Raw genomic sequence first — 27,866 nt, 5'->3', positions numbered from 1 at the left:
ATAGAGGGCACAAGCAAGCAGGCGGAGGGGCAGAGGGAGATGGAGATACAGAATCCTGAGGCAGATTCCATGCCGAGCACAGAGCTGGATATGGGGCTCCATCCTAGAACCCTGAGATCATGACCCAAGCCGGAACTAAGAGTCAGCTGCTTAACTGATTGTGCCACCCAGGTGCCCTAGAATGCTATTTGTAAGACAAGCAAAAATCCAAAGCTTTGAGTGGATACCTTTAAAATAAGAACTTGGCTCTGCTGGCACATAAGTACCTACTGGGGTGCCTGGGTGGCTCAGTTGGTTAATGGTCTGACTCTTGATTTTGGCTCAGGTCATGATCTCAAGGTCTGAGATCAAGCCCCACATTGAGCTCTGCTTGAAATTCTGTCTCTACCTGCCTTCTGTGCCTCTACCCACTTGGGTACACATTCTCGCTTTCACAGACAGAAAAACAGGTAGATAGGTAGGTAGATAAAATTGTTAAAAAAAAAAAAAAGTGCCCATCTGTGATCAGACAGAATCCTGTCCCCAGTATCACAGTGGGAGTTTTTCATAAGCAAAATTTCTGGATTTGTAGTCAAGGGGTATTTGATGGGATATCTTAATCGCCCTATTTAAACAGTTGGTACCTCAGTCAACTTAATCTAATACTGGCCTGTTTACTATTACAAAATAGAACCACACACATTTTGGCTAGGGAAATCTAGCCTTACAGATGAGGGAAGTTTTAGAGGCCCAGAAAGATGAAGCAAGTCACCCAACTCACATAGCCAGCTAGTTGTTGCCCAGGATTGTTTTCGGGGGGGGGGGGGGGCGGGGTAGCGCAATTTTGCAGCCATGTTATATGAAGAGGGTGGTGCTATGGCTGATTTTTGGGAAAATCACCAACATCGTTGGATACCAGGTGTTACTTGGTGACATTTACTAATATGCCAGGCACTGTTCCAGGTACTTCACAGTGTCAACTCAGTTTTCTTGTCAGGACAAAAACATAGATCTGAAACTATGAATCTTTAAGTTTTTTTTTCCCCCCGTCCTTGTGTTCTGAGCTAATAATGCCATTAATTGTAATCTTTCTCTGCCATATTGTGTCTGTGAATTTAGTTATAACATTACGAGAAAGCTGTAACCTCAGTGAGGCTGAAACTGATGGAAAAGTTGACTGTGTGTACATGTTCCTGCTTAAGGATAAAATCTTGTGAAGACAGAGGTTTACTCACGGCAGTGGGTTCGGGTTCCCCAACACTTCTCTTCTGTCTGCCATCTTTCTTAGAGTAGCCATTGATTTTACACTCATAGCATGCTTCTGGGGACAGAGCATTTTCCTCGTCGACCTCTGCATCCAGGGACAGGTACTGCCCTTTGTTAAATCCCATTCCTGAGACACAGTGGCTATGGGCAAGAAGAAGCAAGGCATGGTTAGACTTCACCTTTAACCGTGACTGTGGTTTTCCAGTGGTAGAGCAGAGACTTCTTGGAGACAAGAAACCAACAACGTGAACTGTAAACTCACAAACAGGAAAACCTAATACTCCTGGTAACTCTTTCCTTTGACACTTGAAGCATGAGATTCTCCCTCATTCTGAACATCAGAATTCTTTTTTTTTTTTTTTAAGATTTTATTTATTTATTTGACAGAGAGAGATCACAAGTAGGCAGAGAGGCAGGCAACGAGAGAGAGGAGGAAGCAGGCTCCCTGCTGAGCAGAGAGCCCCATGCGGGACTCGATCCCAGGACCCTGAGATCATGACCTGAGCCGAAGGCAGTGGCTTAACCCACTGAGCCACCCAGGCGCCCTGAACATCAGAATTCTTGAGAGTATCTCCAGGCTTCTCCAGTTTTCAATCCTAATTCGACTGAAGCACTCAGGTATAGTTAAATCAAGAAGTTAAAAAAGAATTTCTGTTGCTTTGTAAGTCTGATACCTGTGCTTATGCTCTCAAGAGAGCTCGCTTCTGCAGCGCTTGCGGTTTCTGAGCTCCCATTACAGACAGTGAGACTCACTATGTTGGCTCTGAAGGACACTTATCTGGACCAAGACTTGGGTTTCAAGCACTATGAGGTACCAGTGGTAGACAGATGTGTTCCTTCCCCTAAGTGCCTGACTCACTCACTGCTCCTTCTGGGGAAGACAACCCTGACTGACTCGTCAGTTCCTGTCTTCTGTGCTGGGAGAGCCAGCTGCCTGGCGGAAGGATGCAGGCCGCCCGCACCTCTGCTGCAGCCAGCGGCCCTTGAGACAGCTCACTTGGGGGAGGGCCCTTTGCTGGAAGAAAGCCAGCCCGGTGGAGATGGCACCACAGGAACTAGGCCCATCCTCTCTGTGAGTGTAAAGCTAGAGGAGCAGAGGGAGGGACAGGCTCCTTCCTTGGGGGCCGCTGGGCAAGCACTTGCCGCAATTCATAGAAAAAGCTGGGGCAAAGCCATTTCTACTTGAACTTTAAGAACCCAGGTGTCAGCAGCAACAAGGGAGCCGCATTTTTCAACACTGACCTGTCTCTGGCCTTGAGGTATCTGAGTCAATTCAGGCTGTGTCAAGGGGCAGGAGAGTGCTACCTATATAATAAAAGGTGGTCTCACAGACACCATAGAGGCAGCGGTCCTGCTGCGCTGACCTAACCAGGGGCCTTCCCGGTGGTGCTTCTTCCCATACCCTAAGTCCTCTGAGCAGTGCTTGTTCTCCTGGGCTTTTCATCCCTGTCCGCTTTTCTGCTTCCCTGTGTGCGAGGCAGCGGGGCGGCGGCCTTACCCCTGTCCCACTCTGTAGTACCCGGGCGGGCAGCCACAGAGGTAGCCCCCTTCCGTGTTAGAGCAGCCGTAATTGCATGGGTTCTTGGAGGACGAGCACTCATTGACGTCGTGGCAGGCACTGGAGAACTGGTCGAAGGAGAATCCTGAGGGGCAGACACACTTGTAGCCCCCCAGGGTGTTGTAGCAGGAAGCAGAGCCGCAGGCACTGGGGTTGGAGCATTCGTTCTCGTCTAGGAGCACAAAGGAAGAGACTCTTATGTTGGGGGCAAAGAGGCCCCGTCTCACAATCTTGATGGTTTTATAGAGAAATATCTCTAGATATTTAAAACATTTAAAAAATGTTTACCCTGATGGCTGATTGGCAAAAGCATATAAAAGTAAAAAAAAAAAAAAAAAAAAAACCCAAAGCAAAAACAAAACCCAAACCACCAAATCCCAACAAATCCGCCTAAATTACGGCTTTAAAAAAGCCTTGCCCTACCCTTTTATATTTTCTGTTTGTGCTGTTTCTCAATACAATGGCGGTCCTTGGGGACAGACCTTTGCAGTCTGTCTACTGAATAACTTTTATATTCTCTGAACTGAAGGTTACTTCAAAAGCGTGAATCTCAGATCCATGGAGCTAGAAAGTAGATTACTATTTTCCAGGAGCTACAGGGATGGGGAAATGGAGATATCTGCTTATGGGTATGGTGTTTCTTTCTGGAGCAATGAAAATGTGTTGATGGCTGCAAACTCTGGTGAGAATATACTAAACACCACTGAACTCTATGCATTTTAAAATAATGAATTTTCTGGTCTGTGAGTTCTGTCTCGATTAAAAAAAAAAAACCTATATCTGGGTACATGTATATTCTCCCAGCAATTCCCAAATTCATTCTATATGGGGAGAAAAATATATATAAACATTTAAATAGTCTGAATTAAAATAACTGAGAAAAGCATTATTTAAGTGGATCTACTGAACCAAAAATCTCGTATGCTTTTAACTACTGAGAACCTGTTAGGGGCAGAATGTGTCTTCTGAGAGAGTTCTGCATCTGGGCATCAAGTTGACATCAGTTTTACCTGTTTAATAACCTTACACTATAAATTCTTGCAGGATAATTACAGGTTATACTTTCAGTTGCTAATATTTTAACAACATCAAAGCCTGCTTGTGCTTTTAACTTGGGAGATGACAATTTTGCTCTTAACTGTCTGGCTGATAGAGAGCATGTGGCTGACTCCTTTGAGCTTTCTTATAATCCAGTTTCCACCCTGGGCACAAGTCCCATCTATTCCGTGGAATTCTCACTGATTCCTGGGACTCCCCTGGAACAAAGTGTGTCTGCTGACCTAGGATGTGACAAGTTTGTGTTTCAGCCCCCGTGGGGACATGGTCCATGTGTAAGGAGAGGACACGGCAGCTGGAGGGAAGGGCCTCCGTGCAGCCACTCAGGGAGCCTATGGAGGGTGCAGATGGGGTCTCTGTGCAGCTGGGGCCTCTTGCAGGAACCCGGAGCTCATGAAGTTCAGCACGTGGGTTACCGAAAGGGCAGACATTATGCGGCAACATTTGTGTCATCATTGTAGTTTCACAATTAAATCAGGCCAACAAAATAGAGAATTCTCGATCTAAACCTGTGATGATTACCTAATATGTACAAGTTCTCAGTCTTCATTTCATCAGGAGAAAGTATTTAATGAATTCTTAATCACTAGGTTGCCTATGACACAGACATAACTGCTGTTTTATTTCTAAACACAAAAGACTTGGCATTCTGCCACAGAGGCTTATCTGCTCTAATCATTAACTCTGACATTTATATCCAGTATTTCTCTTGTAACAGAATGCAAATTAGGTTATAATTTAACAAAACAATGCTGCTATGAATATGGTATTAGACATTTGTTAGGTAGAAAAATTATCTGCAAAACCAACTGAATAAATAGTATTTACATACTACTGACAAGAACATTTAAAAATGTGTACTGTTTCTGTAAGCACCATGAAGCACTTCATATTTGTATGTTACAAATGTACATTGTGGTATATTTTTATGGACTCTGGTCATCTCACTTTGAAAATACGTTCATGTTTGATACATATTTTGAGCTGATTTATGCTTCACTAAGCTGTATCAAATTATTTCGAAGTGACCCCAGAAGCAACTGGAAGTTAGTGAACACTACATAACCAAAAACTTCCCTAATAAAAAATTTTTCTTTATATGCAAAGGGTAATACTTATTTTCAATTTTGAATAATTACAATGTTTGTAAACATCTGATAAACTCTATAGCCTATATACCAGAGTGTTATAAATATTCTCTGGCAAGTGATCAGAAACATTTTTAAGTATTCATTTGAATTAAAACCTTTTTTCAGTATTAACACAAAAAAACTGTCATTTTCTTTAAGTTGGCAGTAGTATTAATAATTTAATATTAAACTATCTGATGCATTGACTCTGAACAGTTTTGTCCATTTCAGATAAATCTGAAAGAGTTCATTCTGCATTTTCCCCCTCAAGCATATGAAATGAGTAATGATATTCACATATGCAGTAACAGATAAAAATAATTTGTGGCCTTTCAAGTTGTATTTTGTCAGGATTCTTGTTCTTTTGATAACCTGTTGCTTTTATTCATTCCTGATGGTTTAATTCTATCCCTGCCATATAGTTGGGTTAAAATTCCTACTGGAATTATGTAGGGTTCAAAGCAAGGAAGTCAGCAATTAAAGTCAGGGCCAGTTAGATTCCTCAACCCTGCACAGATGAATCTAGAACCTTTCCAAGTAAATCCCTGCCCTGACACTATGTGAGCTGCTGGGGGGGTGATGGTCTTGCTGAAATGCCTACTCAGAGAATCCCTCAAAGGGGAATTAGGATGTAGCTGCAGCCTTAATTTTAAAATCAGACCAATTTAGTGAAAACCTTTACAGCTGTTTTTGCACTAGATGTTCACAGGCAGAAGCTCCAGAAAACTTAAAAACTTGGAAACTGAGCTGATATTCCATAGGTGTTCTTATTTATACTTAGGAACATTTCAAAAATGATAATTCTATTTAATAAGCTGACACCTGTGAAATATTAGATCATTCTTTTGCCTTAAGAGCCATAGAATTAACCAAAAAGTCCATATTATCTATAAAATAAGAGACCCTCCAATTTAGTAAACAGTTATATTTAGTAAAAATATAATTATTTTACACTGTTTCAACAGCTGTCTACAAATGCACTGATCTCTATATACTCAAGAGTGTGCCTATACTTTGCCTCTGTTTATAAATCAATCTGGACATAAGGACTTGGGCAGCATTTTTGTGTGTGAAGAAAAAAAGAAGTGACCCCACCAATCTTCTGATTGACTGCCTAACTCATCATTCTGACAACCCTTGGAAACTGTGTCCCTAACTTCTTGATCACGAATGGTTTCTGCATTTCCCTGCACGAGCATCTATTCATGGGCTGATAGAGCATCTGTCTTTGGCTTCACCCAAGACCACAGCCTCTCTGTGGCTTTCACCAAGCTGGTTTCCCTCCTTTGAAATTCAGCTTGATTTTCTCTCCTCCATTCACTAAACTGTCATTAGAAATTTCTTTTGAGAAGACCACAAAGGATAAAATCAGATTAATTTATCAAGTGGATGCTCACAGTGAAGAAACACGTGGGGTAACTGAAATCATGGTAGAGGCACAGGAGAGCACCCCAGCGGCTGCCTCAGGACCTCAATTCCCCTTCAGGCTTTGCTGTTGGGGCATCTGCTGAGGGCACTCAGACGGAGCCAAGAAATCAGGCCTCTGCTAAGTACATCAGCTGGCTATTCAAGCACAGAATAATGTTTTCTTTGATCAGGCTCTCTCTTAAAGGAGAATTTCCATTGACTGTTATCAATGCCAGGAACAGGGTTGAGGGCCTAGAGACTTTATTTTACAAACACTTTTGTCTAGAGACAAATTCAATTCAACAGAATTAGCTGTAAGTAGTTACCTTTTCTACCTTCAGATAGCCTTCTTCATTAAATGTATGTAACTGGAAAGCACAGATGGACAGTCCTTATTAAGCTGATCTGAATTCATTTAGATGTAGGACTTATGAGGGAGATGGATGGGCAATTCTTCAACCCCAAATCTAAAGTTAAGAAATTAATGATGAAAATCCCCTGACCTGACCTTAGCAAATAAAGATGATGAATCTTGACACCATCTTCAGAAAGTTAAAATTACATCCAGTAGGAAATTGTAATTATAAAAGCTCCCGTTGAGTTCCCTTTGGGGTACTTAAAACAACATTTTTATGCTGGATATTTTCAAACATACACAAGTAGACTAGTGTCACAGAGCCCCATGCATCTGTCCAGAGGACTGGTGTTAAAGTTCTAGGATTCAGAGGCTACACTGAAACATCAATACTTTTATTATTTGTTCATCTTACACAGATACTTTAAAGTAAGAAAGCAGATGCTATGTAACAAGTGAGAACTCACCAACACACTGATTCCACTGGTAATGCTGAATATACCCTTGAGGACAGCCACACCTGTAGCCTCCCAGGATGTTCTGGCAGCCATGTTGGCACCTGTGGTTTCCATCACATTCATCCACATCTGCAAAAACAATCCCGGCAAGATACTTATGCACCCCCTTTCCTTTCCTCTACTGTTCTTAAATGCCCTCCAAACACAACCTGTGTTAACTATTATCAGGGGAACTGATAAACAAGACACACAGAGAGGCTGTCAGTTTTTTCAAGTCACATGGTTATTAGCCCGCGGCGATACAAACAATGTTTCTGAGAGAAGAACCCACTTTATTCTATTATTTATTTATTTATTTATTTATTTGAGAGAGGTGGGGAAGGGTAGAGAGAGAGGGAGACAGAATCTCAAGCAGACTTCCCACTAAGCACAGAGTCCGATGTGGGGCTCAATCTCATGATCCTGAGATAACAACCTAAGCCAAAACCAAGAGTCAATAACCCACTCATGCTCTAAAATAAGTAAGTAAGTAAGTAAATAAATCTTAATAAAAATCTTCATGTTTGGGAGGATATAAGCACTACAGAGATATCTAAAATGTATAATTGTTTTGCATGCAAAAAATTTTATTACATTTGACATTAATTAGATGAAAAATTTAAGTATTTAAATATATTATTTTTAGATATGATGTGGTATTATTACAACATATGGAAAAATTTCTTTGTCCACACATGCGTACTCTTTTGGAATGACAACTGGGACTTTGAAATCTACTCATAAAGAATGAAATAAAATTGGCATGTTTGAGGTGTATATAACAAATTTATATGGCTAATTAATAAATGGTATCTTATGTGGATGGTCACAGGCTGAACTTACACGTGGCAAGCAGCTGTATGTTCAGAATACTTTAGAAGTCTCAAGGACTTCAAATATAAAATGTTAAAAAGGAAATCTTTAAAACTGAACTTTTCTTGGCTACAAATTAGATTTATACATGTCTTATACTTCTTAAAAAGAGTATATTAAAAACCCTGAATATATTTCTAGAATCCAGAATCATAAATCCCAAAGAATAATAAAGGGGCACTAAAATCAATTAAGGACTTAAATTGCAATAGTTTATAAAAACATAAGGGAATGTACAGAGTCTTATAATTTCTGGCATGGGTGTTTTGTAAAAGATACCAATTCTACTATATTAGCCCTTGCAGTGGAAATATTGGAGAACAGTATAATATTTTGTTGAGTATAGATAGATTCTTATTTTATTCCCAGTTAAATGTTTCTTTGACTTTGCAGGAAATACCTATTGTGAGGGTGGGTGGCTTAACAGAAAATGCCCATTTTTAGAGAAGAGAGTAAATAGGAGGAGTTTCAGAACAAATAAAATGGAAACAGCTATCACTTTCCCCAGAGCTTTCATATATTTTACAATTCTCTTTGATAACTGTTTCTTTTCTTACACTTAACTTTCACACATTTAGTTATCATGGAAAAAAGTCCATTTTTTTCAGATGTACCTGTACACTACGGTACAGAATTACTAGCTACAGAATTCCTTTTCAGCTTTTTTTTTTTTTTTGGATCAGTAATTAGGCAAAGACTCCAGTTACTTTAATAGCCAGTTCATATAGAATTTTTGTTCTATCATGTTCAAGTTTTCCTCTACCCCCAAAATGATATATGAAAATGTATAAATAAAAATCAAGTTCTATTTTGCTGAGTTCTATTTTGTTAAATACCTTTTTCTTTTTGAGATGACCTCATTTCTCATTTGGTGGCTTGCAAGTTAAAAGAAAATAGTTTGCTATATTATTTTAAGGATTTTTTAGCAGATAAACTCACCTTCACAGTTTAGTCCAGTGGCATCGAGAGAGAACCCTCTTTGGCATTCGCAGCTGAAACTTCCAGGCGTGTTTTGACAGATTCCCTTTGCTCCACAAAGTGAAGGCTGAGACCCACATTCATTGTTGTCTAGCAAAAGAGGAAGGAGGAATGTCAAGCTTCCCAGTCATTATATGACTCAGATTTCACTACACGAAATGCAAAGTGAGGCATGAAAACCTAAGTTCAAGATGTGAAAACCTGAGGGAAATCTATGCCAGGATTCACTCTCAGGTTAGAGGCAAAAGTGGCAAAGAAAAAAAAAGTATTTCAAGAGAGGTGAAATTAGAACATATTTTGGGTCAACTGAGGACTTGGGTTTTTGACAATGCAGACTGAAACTCTCTTAACATATGTGTGTCTTCTAACATAAAATAACCCACCATGTTTATTAGCATGTTCTAAATCACAATGAACCTTTATTTATACTTAGTCTGAAAACACATGGTTATATTTAGAATGCAACCTAAAGGTCCTGTTTGGAATATACCTACCGTCTATGTGCTTGGATCGTAAATAAGCTTGGACTTCATGTATTTTTGCCTTTGGATACAATTCTTATGAAAAACACCTATATTATTTCTAGACCAGTAATCATGACCTAGCAGTTCTAAATGAAGTATGGAGCCATTCAATAGTCTACCATTTTAAGTACACTTCTTATGCATGTACCCATAATTAGCAAATCTTCCCACATGCAGTGTGTCTTACCAATACAGGCCGTATGGTGCTGTGTGAAACCAGGCGGACATTTGCAGGTAAAACCTCCCAGTGTGTTGACACAGAGGAACTGGCAGTTGTGCTGTTTGGTCTGACATTCATCAAGGTCTGAGGTGAAAGAGAGGTCAGTGAAAAAGAAGTGCAGAGTTACCTGGCTCTGCCTTCCCTCTCAAGAAGCCACAGGATGTGGACATGTTCTGTTTGGGGCTATTTCGTGTAGAGTTCTGCTGGAAGCATTACAAGACTCCCATAATGCATAGGGCGAGCAGAGGAGTAAGTGACCAGCCAGTACTTCACTGTGCACTAAATGCAAGAATTAGAACCTTAGGGTATTCACTGTGAGAACAGTTGTGGGGGCAGGTTAAATAAAAATAAAACAGAAGCTGGAAACTGATGAAGGTCTGAAAACAAGCACTGAGTCAGGCTCTTAGGCTCCAAGTGAACACAGCATCATAAACACCAGAGGAAGCAAAAACATGGCATCTGTGATTCTGGTCATAAATGGAATTTGTATTTGGACTATACTAATAGAAAACTCGAAATGTAATTCTGGTGAGATTATAACTTAATATGGGAGAATATATTTAAATAAATGTAGAAACTATAACACTCATTATTTTAAAGCTTAATAAACATGCACTGTCTGCACTCATAACATGCAAAATTAAACTGACTCATAGCGGTTCACTAAGATCTAAGTGAACAGTACTGCTTGCTATAATAATAATAATTATTATTATTTGGTATTCCTTGGAAATAAAACTACATCTTCTTAAAAATAACTTGTATTTCAAACATTTAGCTAGACAGGAATTTCCTCAATCCATTCATTCCATACAGGAGAGGTTTATGATAAAACCAAATGCATGAGTTTTGTGCGGGAGCTATCATCACTGTCTACTTTAGTTTGAGAATTACTTTTAATACTACCTGGGCAAAAAAATGAAATTCACCCATTCATTTTCAATCTTCTGCAGTCAAGTAATAAAGACAGATGAGAAGAAATAAAATCTTAGATAAGCAGCAAAGGAAATCTTATTTGTTTCAATCTCTTCCCTCCCTAACATATTTTTTTGTTTTATATAAGTTCATTTAATTGTCATTTTGTGTGGTCTGTTAGAGAAGAAGGAAACAGCTGTGATTTGCGCTTTAATTCTCCCTGCCTCCTACCATGTGTCCTCTGGTAGAATTTTCTGTTGAGTCATCAAGTGGTCACCAGGAAGATGTTCCTTAATGAAGGCCATGCAGCCGGAAAAGCTCCCTAGCTGACTTCGGATGTGCAAGAAGGGAGACAAGAGGGTCAGGAATGGTGAAGATGTGTCCCTCACCTTTGCAGGTCTTTCCGTCCTCTTGCAGGACGTAGCCCCGAGGACAGGAGCACTGATAACTCCCTTCTGTGTTTTTGCAGATGAAGTTGCATGGTTTCGGGGACTGGGAACATTCATCAAGATCTAAATGAAAGTGAGGTCAAGATTACAGTTTTTAGTTTCAAGCAACCACTGGCTTCTTTCCTCCCTCCATGTTCCTACTTTATCTTTTCCCTTTTGGCTTCAACTTAAAATGGAAAAACAGCCAGGGGAAAATGATGCACAGCAGTTATCTTGAAAGTAACATACAGGTTTACTTTGTAGATCAATCTATGATTCCTGGATACATGTAACGTCCAGGGGCAAAAAACCCCACTGCATTCTTTAGCCTTATGTACTCTGGTTTACCACAAGGATCATTTTCTTAAGAGCTTCTTCTTACATATGAATCTGGAAGATATCCTCTTATAACTGTGAACTGACATGCCGAGCACCGTGGGGTCCCACAGGCTTGCTGCCCCTAAGTCAGGCCCTTGCTGCTCCTGGCCCGGCAGCTCCACTGCACACACACATGGTCAGGAGGGTCTCTTGCCCTCTGTCTTCTGTCTGGTCCTTACTTCGTTCCGCTCACCCTGCAAGATGGCTCAGGCTCCAAGTCACTGGATCAGAGGTCACGGCGCCTTTCAAAGCAGCCCTTGGTGCATAGCTTTCTCCTTACAGCATTCAGTAACGTCTCCCTCTTTTCTTTTAGCCCACAGATAGCAGAGCCCCAGCACATAGCACGGTGCCTTGTAGATTCTACACACTCTGCTCACATCCTGAGTCAAAATAACCGTCCCAAATCGTCCTCCCTTGCATTCTCTGCAAGGACTGATGGACAGCAAACAATCTCCATTTCCTCGTGAAGGACACTGATGGACGCCCCCAGCACACCCGAAGCTCGTGATGCTAGCCTGTTCTCAAGGACTCTCATGCCCAGCCAAGTGAGTCAAATGCTTACAAAGGGCCAGTTTGGGTTTTCTGAACCTTTTCATGCCAGGTGAGTTTGTTATTAAAATAGGTACTTTAATGGACTATCATGCAAGTTGATTAATATGGAGGAGAAGAGACTTCTTTTTCTTCAGTGAAAACTAAGTCAAATGCTTTGGAAAGACCCATTAGAAGCAAGCTCCCCACCCCTTGCCCTCAACTGGTACAGAATAGTGTGGGTGTGAGAAGTTAAATTAGAAAAAAATTGTGAAAAATGTAGAAGGATTCTGTCCTGACACTGCTTTGCAACTGCAAATTTTACAGGAGGCTTCATTCGTATATTTTATGAAAAACCCAGCAATGAGGAACAAGCACAAAAGCGCTCTCCCTACATAGACTCACACACAGGCTCACCGTCAGGAGCCCTCTTCTTTCATCAAGAGACTGACAAATGAAGGTGCACTTCTAATTTTAAATTAAAATATAAATTGGTGAAGCAGATTTTGTAGTTTTACACTCCGTAACTGAACACTTCCTGATGAACTGAACAGTTCTGTGTCGCAGTTTACTGGGCAAGGACAACTACTATGATACCAGGAACCACATACCTGAAAGGAACTGCATAAGGAACATTGCGGCCCTCCATGGTAACCTACCGCACTGCCAGCAGTGGCTCTAGGAAATAGCAGTTGGCCACCCCCAGACCTACCTACACACGAGGTGCTGCTGAGGTCTGTCGTGTAGCCGACCTTGCAGAAGCATCGGAATGAGCCCATGGTATTGATGCACTGGCCATTGGCACAGAGGTTTGGCATCACCTTACATTCATCAATATCTGTGTGTGGGGAAAACACACACACACACACACACACACACAAGTTATTATACATGCAAGGACATGCAAGGATGAAACTGGTGAGAACCTAAGAGAAACGAAGGGACCGACATGAAATAACTAGCAAATAGCATTCACAACAGCGCTCGGGTACCTCATCACTTCAGCAACATGGACGGGAAGAAAGAATATTCGGGAGGGATTGGAAGAGGTCTATAAATGAGGCTCTGTTGAGAGCCCAGCTTCAGTCTACTCATTTTGCACTCTAAGTATGAACTGTTTTGGCGTGGCGTAGAAAGCTCTCTCTCTGAAGTCCAATTAATCTGGGATTTGTGGTGATTTCCCACTCCTGGACTTCATATCCACACTTGGATTAGACTCTCAAGAAAGGGTTTCATGAGCAGAGTGACTGGGCCCAGGGCCAACAGCCTGTACAGTTGTAGGAGAAAATGGTATCTTTTCAGAACCGTCTCTCAGGTGGTTGTTTAAAAAAAAAAAAAAAAAAAGGAAACAAAGGGGAATAATGGGTCAGAGGCTAGAATTATCTCCAAAGTTAGAGACTTTAGGTATAAACTTCAATGAGGAGTAGTCTCAGGGAGAAAAAAAGCAAAAACAAAAAACAACAAAAATAACTGGAAACCACTAACAGATTATGAGGCTTGGTTTGTAAATATGTTGCAAACAGACTGTATCCTTGTGCACACTCAAATAAGCAACACTTATTTAAATAAAGCAAGTAGAATTTGGGGGTTACAGACATGGCCTTTGGGGTCAGGCAGATGTGTTCCACTTCTGGGTCCATCCCTTAGAAAACAAGTGATCTCAAGAAAATTACTTACTATTACCTAAGCTTCAGGCTTCTGTTTCCTAGTAAGTTCTGCTCTTAGATTCAGTATGAAGATTACTTCCTTTGAAGTCTCTTAATTATTAGCAAAAAGCATATACAAACACATGCATACAAATATTTTAGGCATTTTATCGATGCTTCACTTTTCCTTCCAATGAATCAATTACTGTTAACTGCATTGACAATGTGCGGGACCTTCCCTCAGCTCCTCACCTCTTCCGTCGGTGGTGTATCCTGGGCCATGAGGACAGATCTTTTTGTACTGGGCCGTTCCAGGAAGCGGGCAAAGCTCACACTGGTGACCCCAGCCTCGCCCCCCATCACAGCAGCACTCGGACTTCGTGACAAGGTTGCGGCTGCTGGACGCCATCTGGCACATGGTCTGCAGCACCTCAGCGAAGCAGAGTCCCTGTCGGTTGTCTGAAATCACATGTGGGGAGTGAGCGTCAGTGACACGGAACACCCACCCTCCTCTTCAAACACAAGGTCCGCCAGTGTTTTTCTTCCTGGCACAAACTTTCTCAAAGATAAGTACTGTTCTCTGTGAACAGCTGCCCTGCTTCGGATGGCTTCACGATTACAAAGCTGCTGGAGAAGGAGTCCACAGTGTGTTCTTTTACTATAGTTTATTAAATCTGATAAAAAGTGATAATATGCTTAGGGAATCGATTTATTTTTCTTCAACCCATCAGCAACTAACTGATAGTAAACTACCATTCCTGTAGAACACAAACAAAAGAAAAATGAAATGAAATTATTTTCTTTATTTCTTTTTAAAGATTTTATTTGGGGAGAGAGAGAGAGAGAGCATGATTATAAGCAGGGGGAGCAACGGGCAGAGGGAGAAGCAGGCTCCCTGCTGAGCAGGGAGCCTAATGCAGGACTGGCTCCCAGGACCCTGTGATCATGACATGAGCCAAAGGTAGATGCTTAACTGACTGAGCCACCAAGGCACCCCAAATTATTTCCCTTTAAATAAGCAAATGAGTATCAGGATTTGTTTTTGAAAAGTAAATCCTGGATGATGTTACAATCTTGGTACATTTTCAATCCAATCTCGTCTTTTCTACATCTAAAAGAGTATTCAAACATTTGGAATAAGCAGATTTTTTTAGTATAAATAAAGGAATTTCTCTTACGTAAATAGGCAAATAAATCTTTAATATGGTTTAATGAACCATCCTAGTGAAACCTTAATAATAGGAAGAGAGCAGTACATTGCAGTAGGTAGGCTATCTTTCCTATTGCCAGAAAGATTGGTGGGTAGAGTAAGGGATTGACGACATCAGTAAACAAAATTTATTTTCTTGACTAACAATTTCCTAGGATTCAGTGCAGTGACATCATTCGGAAAAATAGCTGATATAGCTGAAACATGCTGTTTTTCTATCAGATCAAGTGATGAGTGCTCATTTTGCCTTACATTTTCCTACTCCATACTTTTACACCTGCTCATAATTAGGTGAAATGGTTTATAATGTATGCATTTTAGCAATTAAAATACAACATAAGTCCAAAATTTATATTCTCCACAGGAAAATATTTTGTAAAACATATTTTCTGCATCATAAAATAAAAACTGACCTTCACTGCGTTTTTGAAGTGTGGCATTTGCTTTAATATTACTAATGCAGCAAAGCTTACCTCACATAGCAAATATTTTCTTTTGGAATTAAATCATCTCCTGATGTAAGTTTTACTAAAGTCACATTTTCCATAAAGCTTAATTAATCTTAATTTTGGAAAGACTTTATTTAAGATGGCTATTTACATTATGCATAGATGTGCATATAACGCACATGCACAGAAATACATCATTTTGATAGATGTGTACCTTTAAGAAGAAGTATATGGATTACTCAGATTGGGGGATTTTTTTTTAGCAGGCAAGAATATGTACATAGAGCTCTTCTGTGATGACATCATAAAACAGATGTTTTATTTACCAGGTAAAATACACTCAGTTGTCACTTACCAAGGCATTCGGTGCCTGAGGAACTTGACTGAAATCCTTCATTACACTCACATCTGTAGCTCCCGACAGTGTTAACACAGCGCCCATTTTCACAAATTCCTGGCTTGGTCCTGCATTCATTTTCATCTTTGGGAAAACAAATAGGGTGAATAATGAGATTATAAAATTACTATTTTCAAATTATCCTCGAGGGGTGCCTGGGTGGCTCAGTTGGTTAAGCAACTGCCTTCGGCTCAGGTCACGGTCCCGGAGTCCCGGGATAGAGTCCCACATCAGGCTCCCAGCTCCATGGGAAGTCTGCTTCTCTCTCTGACCTTTTCGCCTCTCATGCTCTCTCTCACTGTCTCTCTCTCAAATAAATAAATAAAAATCTTTAAAACAAAACAAAACAAAACAAAACAAACAAACAAAAATCAAATTATCCTTGAGTGGATTATCTTTTATTTAAAACTTCCTCACCAAAGTACTAATATGATGGGATAAAAAGCCAATCCTATATGAATATGGGTTTATTTTTAACTTCTTCCTTCTAGGGGATTCTTTCTTAACAAAGTGTTTTCCTTTTTCCCTCTCTACTTCTTGCTGGAAAGGGATGGTGTTTGATGAAAATTGGCCTCCATAAGACCTAAACTTGCCCTGTGATACCAGACTAGGTGGAAAAGAACTATGGGGAAGAGGGTGCCAGGACACCCTGTGACAGGAGAGAGAGGCTGGGAGCAGAGCAGTGGGAGGTGTTAGGGATGGGTAGAGAGTAGGGCTAAAGCCACACAGGCAGGGATGAAGGTTAAGCTTCCAGACTAGCTTTGAGTGAAGTCACAGGAGCAGTGTGATGTATGAGAGCCACTAGTGAGGGAAGAAATTTAGGTAGTAATGCTCTTTTGGTTGGTGATAAATTAGAGCAAAACTTCTTTATTAAAATCTCTTTTGTCCTTACTGTATTTGATATTCTGTAAAATTCTGCTTGGGGCTTTTTTTTTTTTTTTTGAAGCTCTGTTATTATGAACATAAAGGAGCTCATGATAATGAGATTTTTTGATAAACTGCTTTCATCTTTATACTTAATTTTTAATGTTTAATTTGTTGATGTTTATTTTGCTTGTGCTTTCTTTTTATCAGTATTTGCCCTCAGTGTTTTGTTCTATCCCTTTATTGTTGATCTATGTCACCTTTTGACTTGGTACCTTTCTTAGAAAAAGCACCGAGGTGGATTTAAAGGAGTTTTAAAAGTACGTCCACCTTTTAAATAGCAGTTTATTCTTCTCTTTTGTGACTGCTGATGTGTTCGGATTCTTACCTGTCATTTTATTTTGTTTTATATCTACCATGCTCTTGCCCTCCCTTCCTCAGGATTTCTTACAATAGTCTAGCTTTCTATGCCTTCCTCTTGTCTCCATCTCATGTCTGGAAATTATAATCTTCTTTCTGTCCTTTCAGTGATAACCATAAAAAGCTTCAATACGTATTTGTAATGAATACTTTCCTATCAGTTTTAACAAGAACCAGTTTCACACGTCTCTGGCATGAGTTCCTTCTGCTCTCTCCCGGTGCCACCTGCCACACCGCTGTGATCTAGAAATTTTGGTCTGTTAGGTATTTTAATGTGCCATCCATATTTTTGTAAACCAAATCATGAATTTTCCTGGTTCCTTGGCTTACCATTGCTTATGCATAGTACTCCATCCTTTTGGATTAATAAAACAAAATATTGGAGTATCTAGTTTGGTAATCCTTTCACAGATGGTGTGTGGGTGGTAAATACTCTAGAATACGATTCTGATAATGTCTTTTTTTTTTAAAAGATTTTATTTATTTATTTATTTGACAGACAGAGATCACAAGGAGGCAGAGAGGCAGGCAGAGAGAGAGGAGGAAGCAGGCTCCCCGCTGAGCAGAGAGCCCCATGCGGGGCTCGATCCCAGGGCCCTGGGATCATGACCCGAGCCGAAGGCAGAGGCTTTAACCCACTGAACCACCCAGGCGCCCCATGTCTTTTTTATTTTCTTACTAGACTGAGTATAGAATTTCAGTTCAAAATTATTTTTCCTTAGAATCTTTGGAAAAATATTGTTTCCTTTTACCCAGTGTTACTGTTCATTTGCAGGAAATATGACTTTTCTCTCTGAAAGTTTAAGGGTTTTCACTTTGCCCTTGGCATCCTAAAATTCACCACGTTGTGTCTTGGTGAAATTTTCCTTCCCTTTTAGAAAAAAAAATTTATTATGGGAATATTAAAGTATATACAAAAATACTGAACTAAGTTACGGATTTAAAAAACGGTGGGTGTCTGTTATCTCTAGAATCTGAGGGTTCGAAGTCTGCCTTCTTGATCTAATGCTATCCCTGATGTTGTTCATCTTTATTTTGATTGTATTTTCATAGTCTGAATTATTTTAAGAAGGGCTATTGTTGGACATTCTGAAGGAGTTGCTCCATGTCTGATGATGTATAACTTGAAAGACTGCTAATATGTCTCATAATTTTAGATTACGTTATCTCTGCTACCATTGGCACGAGAGATAGTGTGAGAACCTGAAGAAAGTGTCTTGATCTTCTTCCTACCTGGTAGGCATTTTCCTTTTCTGCCTAGTTGCCTAAAGCCAACAGAAGTGTCTTCTGGTAACCTTTTTCTTTTCTTTTTTCTGTTGTTGACATTTGTAATTTCACTAGGGCATATCTTGGTGTGATGTTGCACCACCTATGAAATTCTGATTTCTAACATTCCGTGTTTCATCCTTTGAAAATTTCTCAATCACATCATGTCTGCCAGCAAGAGACTGTGGTATTGTTCACCGCTCTTGTCTTTGTGCACTTAGCTCTGTCTATGCAGCATGACAAACCCACGAACAGAACAGGTGTCACTTTAACTCATGATTCAAATCTCTAATGGGAACTAATACTCCCTTGACAACCTTACTGTATTTCTTCATATATCCACCATACTCCCACCTTGTACAATGACTACCGCACACAGAGACAAGAACTCCTCCATCTCTCCACTACCAACCATCTGTGTGGCCCTCACTTTCCACCTCTTGTCTTTTTTAACAGTTAAAGATTTTCTGTTTTTTTCTCAAAGGTCAGTCTTTGCACTTGTACTCTGGATTGCCTTCCAAGAGTTCACAGTTCTCCCTTTTTAATGAGTTATTCTCTTAACACACATTTTCTTGTAACTTCCATCTTTAAAAAACTATCTCTTTTAATAACGTCATATACCACTAAATCTAGCACCTCATCTGTGTTCTCCTTCAGGACAAATTTCTTTTTCCTTTTTCCCGCTCAGCACTCTGATTCCATTTTTGTTCTTATTTCCAGATTATTTGAGGGATAATGTTAAAGGATTTTTCTCTTGAGTGATTTAGTGCACCTATTACCTCACATATTTGCCCTTTTTCTGTGTGAAAATATTTAAGTTCTGTTCTCTTAGCAAATTTCAGTTACATAGTACAGTGTTATCAGCTATAGTTGCCACATCACACATTAGATCCTTAGATCTTATTCATCTTATACAGGTAAGTTTGTATACTTTTACCAGCCTCTCCCTTTCTCCCCCACCCCCCCTATCCCCAGAAGCCCCTGGCAAATATTTTTCTCCATTATTTCTGTGAGTTCAATGTGTTTATTTTTATCTTTTTAGATTCCACATATAAGTGATACCATGTATTTTTCTGGCTTATTTCACTTTGCATATTGCCCTTTGGGTTCATTCATATGTTCTCACAAATGACAGGATTCCCTGAATCCTCTGTGTGTGTGTGTGTGTGTGTGTGTGTGTGTGTGTGTTTTCTTGTCCGTTCATACACACTTAGGATGTTTCCATACCTTGGCTATTGCCAATAATGCTACAGTGGAGTTCATTCATTATTAAGATAATGCTTTTCTCCTTTGGGTATATACCCAGAAGTGGGAATGCTGGGTTATATGGTGGTTCTATATTTAATTTCTTGAGGAAACCCAAAATCCATACCTAGTGGCCTTAGCAGTTTACGTTCCCGCCAACAGTACATACCAAGTTTCTTGGTAATTTAGGACGTCACTGTGGCTCTGAGTAAAGTTCTTAGCATGTCAACTATTTTCCCTCTTCACACTCAGTGTGGAACTAGGCTTCTACAGAAACATTTAATGTTTCTCTCATTCACGTGCGCTCCCAATCTTCTACTCAAAGGCTGCTGGATGAACTCTTAACTTGGGGCAGTTACTTTGAAAGGTATCTGTATTCTGTTAAAGTCTAAGGAAGAATATGTCACTGAGCCTTCTCAGTGTTTTTGAATGAGATTTTATAATATTTGAAAGATATTCTTCAGAGACCATATTTGGACCATTCCTCATTTAAATAAATAACGCTCTTCCCTCCTCAGCTGTATTTCTAAATCTTCAGGAGGTGGAGTGAGGGAACATTTTTTAAAAAAATTCCATTATCTTAAAAGCAAAGCCTTCCTTCCTCTCACTGATCTATCAAACTTCATTTTTTTTTTAATAAATTTTTTTTTAAGATTTTTTAATTTATTTGACAGACAGATCACAAGTAGGCAGAGAGGCAGGCAGAGAGAGAGATGAGGAGAAGCAGGCTCCCTGCCGAGCAGAGAGCCCGATGTGAAGCTCGATTCCAGGACCCTGAGATCATGACCTGAGCCAAAGGCAGAGGCTTTAACCACTGAGCCACCCAGGCGCCCCTCAAACTTCATTTTGAAATAAATCTTATTCATTTCAAAATGAATAACCAATAGTATTGTCAACATTTTCATTAAAATTTAATGGTCTGGGTAAAAATTTTCTATTTATTAGGTTTTCCTATTCATTTATTTATTTTAAAAATTTACTTAAAAATAATTACTGGGCATAGTATATTGCAGAATCTGTTGTATCTGATAAGGGATAACTATTCAAAATATATAATTTTTTATTATATAAAAATAATTATATAAAAATAAATAAATTTTTATTTATAATAATAATTTGGCTATTTATAATGGAATTTCTAACTATAAAAACATGTCTGTATGAAATGGAACTTTGCCACAAAGAGTTTTCTAATGATCAAAGAAAGTTCTACAGAAGGTTCCGCTACCGGCATGGTGTCACGAAAGCCCGAGTATCAGAAATATTTTAGAATCTGTATCTTCTGTAGCATCTTTTAACAATGAAGAAATTCAAAATGTATAATGCTGCCCTACGTCTTTTCTTTGAAAAACCAAGCACATGGGGTCATAAATATTAGAACTAAAACCCTTTTCCTCTACCTCCTCCCACGCAAATCATGTAGTTTCTCACTCCACAGAGGAGGGGACTGAGGGAAAGAGAATTTAGCCTCTTTCAAGTCACCCAGCTCATTTATGGCACATTTAGGACCAGAAAACTGGGTTCCTGATGTGGTCCCAGTGCCTGCTCCCTTGCTCCCAGGAAATTCACAGGTAATTGTAGTGACTGTATAAAGCAAAATTTCGTTGGTTATAAAAATAAAAATTTTCCAGGTATTAAAAAAACATTTCTAAGTATTGTAGCCAGATGAAATTCAAACACACATACACACTCAAAGCATTTAGAAAAAAATTAGAGAGAAGGAAACGAAATGGATCTCATGTACTCTAGGAAGGAAGGATGGTTAACGTTATCTTTCATACAGTCCCCTTGTACCCTACCATTACAAGCATGTTAGCATCTGAGCCATGTGAGACTCTGAGAAACATATGGGAGTTTGTAAACATGGCTCAGGAGTCTGGTGTATCTTTTAGGTTTTCAGATTGTGGGAGAACAGTGTTTCTGAAGGAACCACTGCATAACTGTACCTCTGGTGTCATCTATTTTTAACTTTAATAAGTAGTGTATATAGAATTAAATACCTAAGAGATTAAGAGAAACTGTGAAATCAATCTCATCAGTTGTTGCAGACATTTAAAAATTAATTTTATACTACACATGTAATTCACAAATTCCACTGTTTTGTAAAAAATTAAAACTGACAGCTAAGTTTGAATTCGCTTTAGAGTAGTACCCTCTAATCCTAGTATCTTCCCTCAGGGTAATTCCTTCTGTGAAGTGGGGTTTATCTTCTGCAAAAATTTAAAAATTTTTCCTGTGTATTCACTTGCTTACATACATACCTACAAAAAACATAGCATTATAATTTTCTTTAAAATATGACATATTATGTATTGTTTTGTAAGTAGACATTTAGAGTTCTACTTCCGTATATACACATGTACATACTCCCCTGATCCTGTTGTGTGACATCTAACAGTATCGAAATGCCATGTTTATTTCACTGTCTTCCTGTGATGGGCATTTGGGTTGTTTTCTAGTCCTTTTTGTTGTTGTTGTTGTTACTATGAAAAAAGTTGGAGTGAATATCCTTGTATCTCTCCTCCTGTGTTAGATTCACTTTTTCAAATCGCTTTTTTCAGGTGTAATTTACTTGCTATAAAATCTGCATATCTTAAGTGCACAAGTCAGTGATTTTTAGTAAGTTACAGAGTTGTGCAGTCATCACCACAATCCACTTTTAGAAATTTCCATCTCCCAGATGCTTGCAAATGACCTATCAAATAAAGGGCTAGTATCCAAAATCTATAAAGAACTTATCAAACTCAACACTGAAAGAACAAAGAATCCAATCAAGAAATGGGCAGAAGACACGAACAGACATTTCTGCAAAGAAGACATCCAGATGGCCAACAGACACATGAAAAAGTGCTCCACATCGCTTGGTATCAGGGAAATACAAATCAAAACCACAGTGAGATAACACCTCACACCAGTCAGAATGACTAAACTTAACCAGTCAGGAAACAACAGGTGTTGGAGAGGATGTGGAGAAAGGGGAACCCTCCTACACTGTTGGTGGGAATGCAAGGTGGTTCAGCCACTCTGGGAAACAGTATGGAGGTTCCTCAGAAAGTTGAAAATAGAGCTACTCTATGACCCAGCGATCGCATTACTGGGTATTTATCCTAAAGATACAAATGTAGTGATATGAAGGGGCACAGGCACCTGAATGTTTATAGCAGCAATGTCCACAATAGCCAAACTATGGAAAGAACCTAGATGTCCATCAACAGATGAATGGATAAAGAACATGTGGTATATATACACAATGGAATACTACTGCAGCCATCAAAAACCCCACAAAATCTTGCCATTTGCAATGACATGGATGGAACTAGAGGGTATTATGCTAAGTGAAATAAGTCAATCAGAGAAAGACAATTATGTAATCTCTCTGATATGAGGAATTTGAGAGGCAGGGTCGGGGGTAATGGGAGGGATGGAGGGAAGAAATGAAACAAGATGGGATCAGGAGGGAGACAAACCATGAGAGACTCTTAATCTTGCAAAATAAACTGACAGTTCCTGGCGGGTGGTGGGTTTGGGATAGGGTGGCTGGGTTATGGACATTGGGGAGGGTATGTGCTATGGTGAGTGCTGTGAACTGTGTAAGACTGATGGCTCCTGTACCCCTGAAGCAAATAATACATTCTATGTTAATTTAAAAAAAAAGAAAAAAGAGCCCACAAATAGCATCATAAAAAAAAAAAGTTTCCAGCTCCCAAAGAGGTCCCTGGTGTCCTTTTGTAGCTACTCTCCAGTTGTGGCTTCTAGTACCAGGCAATCACTGATACCAATCACTGATAGGTTAATTTTTCAGAAATCTTATTTTGTGATCTTTTTCTCCAAAATAAGACATTTTTCACTATCTTCATATGTCCCTCCATATACCCCCACAATTTTCAAGGGATTGGAGGCTAGGATCCTAACAGAAGATTCTTAATTCAAGATGGGGGAGGGTTGCCTCAGTGGCTCATTGGTTAAGCTGCTGCCTTCGGCTCAGGTCATGATCTTGGGGTCCTGGGATTGAGCCCCGCATCGGGCTCTCTGCTCAGCAGGGAGCCTGCTTCCTCCTCTCTCTCTGCCTGCCTCTCTGCCTGCTTGTGATCTCTCTCTGTCAAATAAATAAATAAAATCTTAAAAAAAAAAAAAAGTCAGTCTACTAAAAAAAAAAAAAGAAGATGGGGGAATGATATCAAGGAGGAAGAAAACTGGATTGCACCATTCCAGGTGCCAGCACTTTGGGGAAACAAATGCTGAGATAAACGGGCCAGGCGGCCATGGCCACGGCCACTGTACGTGTTAGGAGACTGTGACATGTACCACAAAACCAAACATTTTAGATTCCCAAAGCCAACTTAGAGAGCCAGCCTCACCTCCTCCACTTACACATGAATTAACTGAGGTCCAAGTATGTTACAAACAATACGGCCAAGTCACAGACCTACCCAACCTGTGACGATGTCTGGAGATGATCTGCCTCTTCCTCTCCTCACTGATGGGATGATACAAAATAAGAACACCCACTCCTCTATTTCGCTACACAAGCAGAATTGTTTCAAGGAGTTGTCCTACACTTCTCCATTAAGTGTTTTAAATTTACAGGACATAGAAGGATGAAAGCAAGGACAGGCCTCACTGGCACTGCATGATCCAAACCACATTCTACAGGCGCGGCCCCCAAAATGAAGAATTCCAGCTACAGAACAGCCTTGAAAGAGCTAGAAAAAGAATTGGCCTGAAGTGAGGATGGGTCTTGCATAGTATGGTCAGTCTGTCTCGAGGCAGGCATATTGAGTAAGGAGACACCGCGCCGTGCAGCTTACCCACACAGCCCTCTCCGTCTGGCCGTCGTGTCATGCCAGGTGGGCAGATGCACATGAAGGTGCCGATCAGGTTCTTGCACATCATGCCTCTAGACTCACAGTCATGGAGCCCTTCAGCACATTCATCCAGATCTAGAAAATATTTTCAATGAAAAACAAAACTCTTAGGAGCAGTCTACTGTTTTGGGTTCCTGGCTCTTAAAATGCTGCTGTGTGATAGAGAAAGGAGGAGCCAAGTCTCTTCCAACTCTTAGCTATATTCTAGATTTATGAAAGCTTTGGCATTGGTCCTAATGACAGGAAGTTCAGGAAAGAACTGAATGGGACATCATCAGAGAGGGAGAAAAACCATGAGAGACTCTGAATTGTAAGAAACAAACAGGGTTGCTGGAGGGGAGGTGGGTGGGGGGATGGGATAACTGGGAGATGGGATTAAGGAGGGCACAAGATGTGATGAGCAGTGGGTGTTAAGTGCAACTGATTAATCACTGAACTCTACAGCTGAAACTGATGTTCTACATGTTGGCTAACTGAATTTAAATAAATAATACAGTAAAAAGAGTAGTTCAGGAAAGGCAATCTTTGCTTTAGTAAGAGCCCAAGAGTGTGACAATGGTGGGCTCTTCAATCCGTTTTATCTTTGACTTGCTGGGGTAGACCATCCAGTGTCTTGTTATCTAGTGTGGGAATCTACCAGCAAAATGTCATATACATGTCTATAAACTCTAGAAGAAGATAGTAAAGAACTATAAGATCATTAAAATACATTTCCAGTGTGGCAAATGTAGTGTTAACTATTCTCTTTCCCGCTGCCTTACCTTTGCACATCTTCTGGTCTTCCCTGAGGGCGTAGCCAATCGGGCATGTGCATTCATAGGACCCAAAGGTGTTCATGCAGCGGAAAGCACACAGCAGTGGGTTCTGGGCACACTCATTGATATCTGATCAAGGAAACAGGCAGGCATGTCCTGAGCCTACAGTTGTAATTGTTTACATGATACTGGTCATAGAGAAAGCAGTAAGATAACAGAACTCCCAACACTGGTATAGAGAAGTGGTAACCTACGAACTCATCCTCTAACAAGTAGCAACTATAAACTAAAAACAAAAACAAAAACAGAAACAACTACCTGAAGTAGTTCCTAGTGATGAGCTGAAACTCAGCAAACAAACAAGACATAAATTCCTAGCTTTTTTCTTTGTTTATTTTTATTTTTTCTGAAATTACCCTGTGGATGGCCATAGTTCTGGCAGGAGCAGCACCTGGCAGGTATATCTTCAGTAGAAACTTCCTGAGCTTCTATCCAGAGCAATCAGGAAGAGATCTAGGGGCAACCAAGGCTGCTCAAGAGTGATGGGGAGCCCCAGATAGGAGAGGGCCAAAGATAAAGACACACTTTTTTTTTTTTTTGGCATAAAGGCCTATGTTGCTAACTTAACCATGCATGTATGGGGCAAAATCAAAGAAGCTAGCCACTCTGGGGCTTAAAAAAGAAACTGAAATCTGAACCACTAACTTCCGTCAGCCTAACACTCTGCTTTTATGTTCACCAAGGTTAACTGCCTGCTAAAACAAAAGCATCAACATTCTTCAAAGTAATACAACTGATTCCGAAGATATCACTCACAACATCCATGGTATAATCCCAAATTCTCTAACCTGCTGAGGAGCCAAGAAAATGGAATGCCAACTTCAAGTGAAAAATACCACCAGAGATGTCAACTCTGAGGTGACCAAGATGCTGCCAGACAAGGGCTTTAAAGTAGCAACTAGAACTATGCTCACCAGGGTAAAGGAAAAGATATTTGTGATGAACATAATCATCAGTAGAATATCAAAGCCACAGAAGTAAAAGCTGAGACAATGAGAAACGCTTTCTATAGAAATAATAATTAAGAAAAGTATCACTTGCCTTCACAATTCATCATAGGCCCTGGCTCAAAGCCTTCATTGCAGTTGCATTCAAAACTCCCAATAACATTGGTGCATGTACCATTCCCACATGGATTGCCAATGGAACATTCATCAGTATCTGAGAAGAGAAAGTGCCAAGCAATTTGCGGAGTTTTAGTTTAATATGAGCATATGTTATGTGCAACTGATTAATCACCGAACTCTACAGCTGAATCTAAACTAACCTGGCCTGCACACATTTCCGGGATCTCTACAGGGCACACCCAACTCTGCACCCTCCTTGGCCTTGGATGGCTGGCTGGCCTTAATTCAGTGCAGAGGAGCCCTGGGGATCAGCTGTGTCAAGCTCCGAGTCCCCAGACAGCCACCCCTAAAAGTTACAAACCCATAGTGGGGTGTCATCTTCTGCTACAAGAGCAGGTGTGGAAAGCCATAAGGTAAAATGGAGCTCTTTCCTATTACTGGTTTTGGCAACTATAAAGCTCTAGGCACATCAGAGTTTGTATATTTGGTTGAAGGCACAGGTTGGGCAACTCTCTCCTTATTCACATAAACCAGATCTACTGGAAAATGTAAGGCGGGAGAAGAAAAAGCAGTTACTAGCTACTGATACTGGCTCTGTAAATCCTTCCACCACTCAGGGTGCCTAGAATATGAGAATTAGAACTTTCCAAGTGTGTAATGTGGAGTCAGCACTCACCCACACAGCGTACTCCAGTATAATCCAGGTTGTAACCCATTGGGCATTCACAGCGAAAAGACCCATCTGTATTGATACACTGACCATTTGAACAAATGCCTGGGCTCTCAAGGCATTCGTTGACATCTAAAATAAAGAATTATCCATAAATTTCCTCAATATAAAAAGATACATCAAAACCCTGTGTATCTGTTAACAGATATTTGAAATTTATAAAACATATAAACATTTCTTTTATCAGATACTTACATTTTGTATACAATGTAGCCTGATAAATATAATGCACAATATATAATACTGTATGTATACATTAAAATATACAGTATGTTATATAGTAAAATGATTTATAGAATAAATGTACAATTTATATAAACATATTATAGGAATAAAATACAACAAACCACACCTTCACGAGTATCATGAAGACTTGGAACTGTTCCGTGGCCATAAGGACACAAGTCCTGGAAAGCAACTATAGAGAAGAACACAAATTCCCCATTATTGAAGAGTCTCAGCTATCGGAGAACTTCAGAAATGATTAATGGTATACTTGAAATCCTACTTATTCTTCATGTACAAAACTGCTTTTAACAAGAGCCTTATTTTATTGTTATGGTTTATTTCAAAAGCAACAGTGAGACTACTTAGAGCAGGTCACCTAGGCTCGCCCAGTGCCTCCCAGGGTGCTGCCTACCAAGGGCTGTTTCTATATGTTTGCTCCTTTAATGCCCAGCAGCCAGAGCGCCCTCTGCCCAGGACACAGGGGAGCGACGTCGACCTAGAGACCAAGCTAGTTCTGAGCCTGCTGGGAAGCACCCTACACCTAGGCTGCAGGAACACAAGACCTGGGAGGC

The 27,866-nt window shown here is 40.0% G+C and overlaps 1 protein-coding gene across 1 annotated transcript in view; it reads right to left on the bottom strand.

The window, feature by feature from the left end:
* FBN2 (fibrillin 2) overlaps positions 1-27,866 on the bottom strand; it is a 247,924-nt gene that overhangs the window by 2,701 nt on the left and 217,357 nt on the right. The window contains exons 50-63 of the mRNA XM_082723375.1: positions 27,419-27,484; positions 27,013-27,138; positions 26,311-26,430; positions 25,216-25,338; positions 24,398-24,529; positions 15,753-15,878; positions 13,991-14,197; positions 12,805-12,930; positions 11,148-11,270; positions 9,811-9,927; positions 9,061-9,189; positions 7,219-7,338; positions 2,744-2,975; positions 1,215-1,386 (exon numbers count right to left, since the gene is read on the bottom strand). Of these exons, the coding sequence (XP_082579501.1) occupies positions 1,215-1,386; positions 2,744-2,975; positions 7,219-7,338; positions 9,061-9,189; positions 9,811-9,927; positions 11,148-11,270; positions 12,805-12,930; positions 13,991-14,197; positions 15,753-15,878; positions 24,398-24,529; positions 25,216-25,338; positions 26,311-26,430; positions 27,013-27,138; positions 27,419-27,484 (1,919 nt within the window). The remainder of the gene's footprint in view (positions 1-1,214; positions 1,387-2,743; positions 2,976-7,218; positions 7,339-9,060; positions 9,190-9,810; positions 9,928-11,147; positions 11,271-12,804; positions 12,931-13,990; positions 14,198-15,752; positions 15,879-24,397; positions 24,530-25,215; positions 25,339-26,310; positions 26,431-27,012; positions 27,139-27,418; positions 27,485-27,866) is intronic.

The sequence above is a fragment of the Mustela nivalis genome (assembly GCF_964662115.1).
Source record: "Mustela nivalis genome assembly, chromosome: 3".
NCBI classification, from domain to species: domain Eukaryota; kingdom Metazoa; phylum Chordata; class Mammalia; order Carnivora; family Mustelidae; genus Mustela; species Mustela nivalis.
The sequence above is the reverse complement of the archived record's forward strand: the minus strand, read 5'-3'. Positions and strand labels throughout refer to the sequence as shown.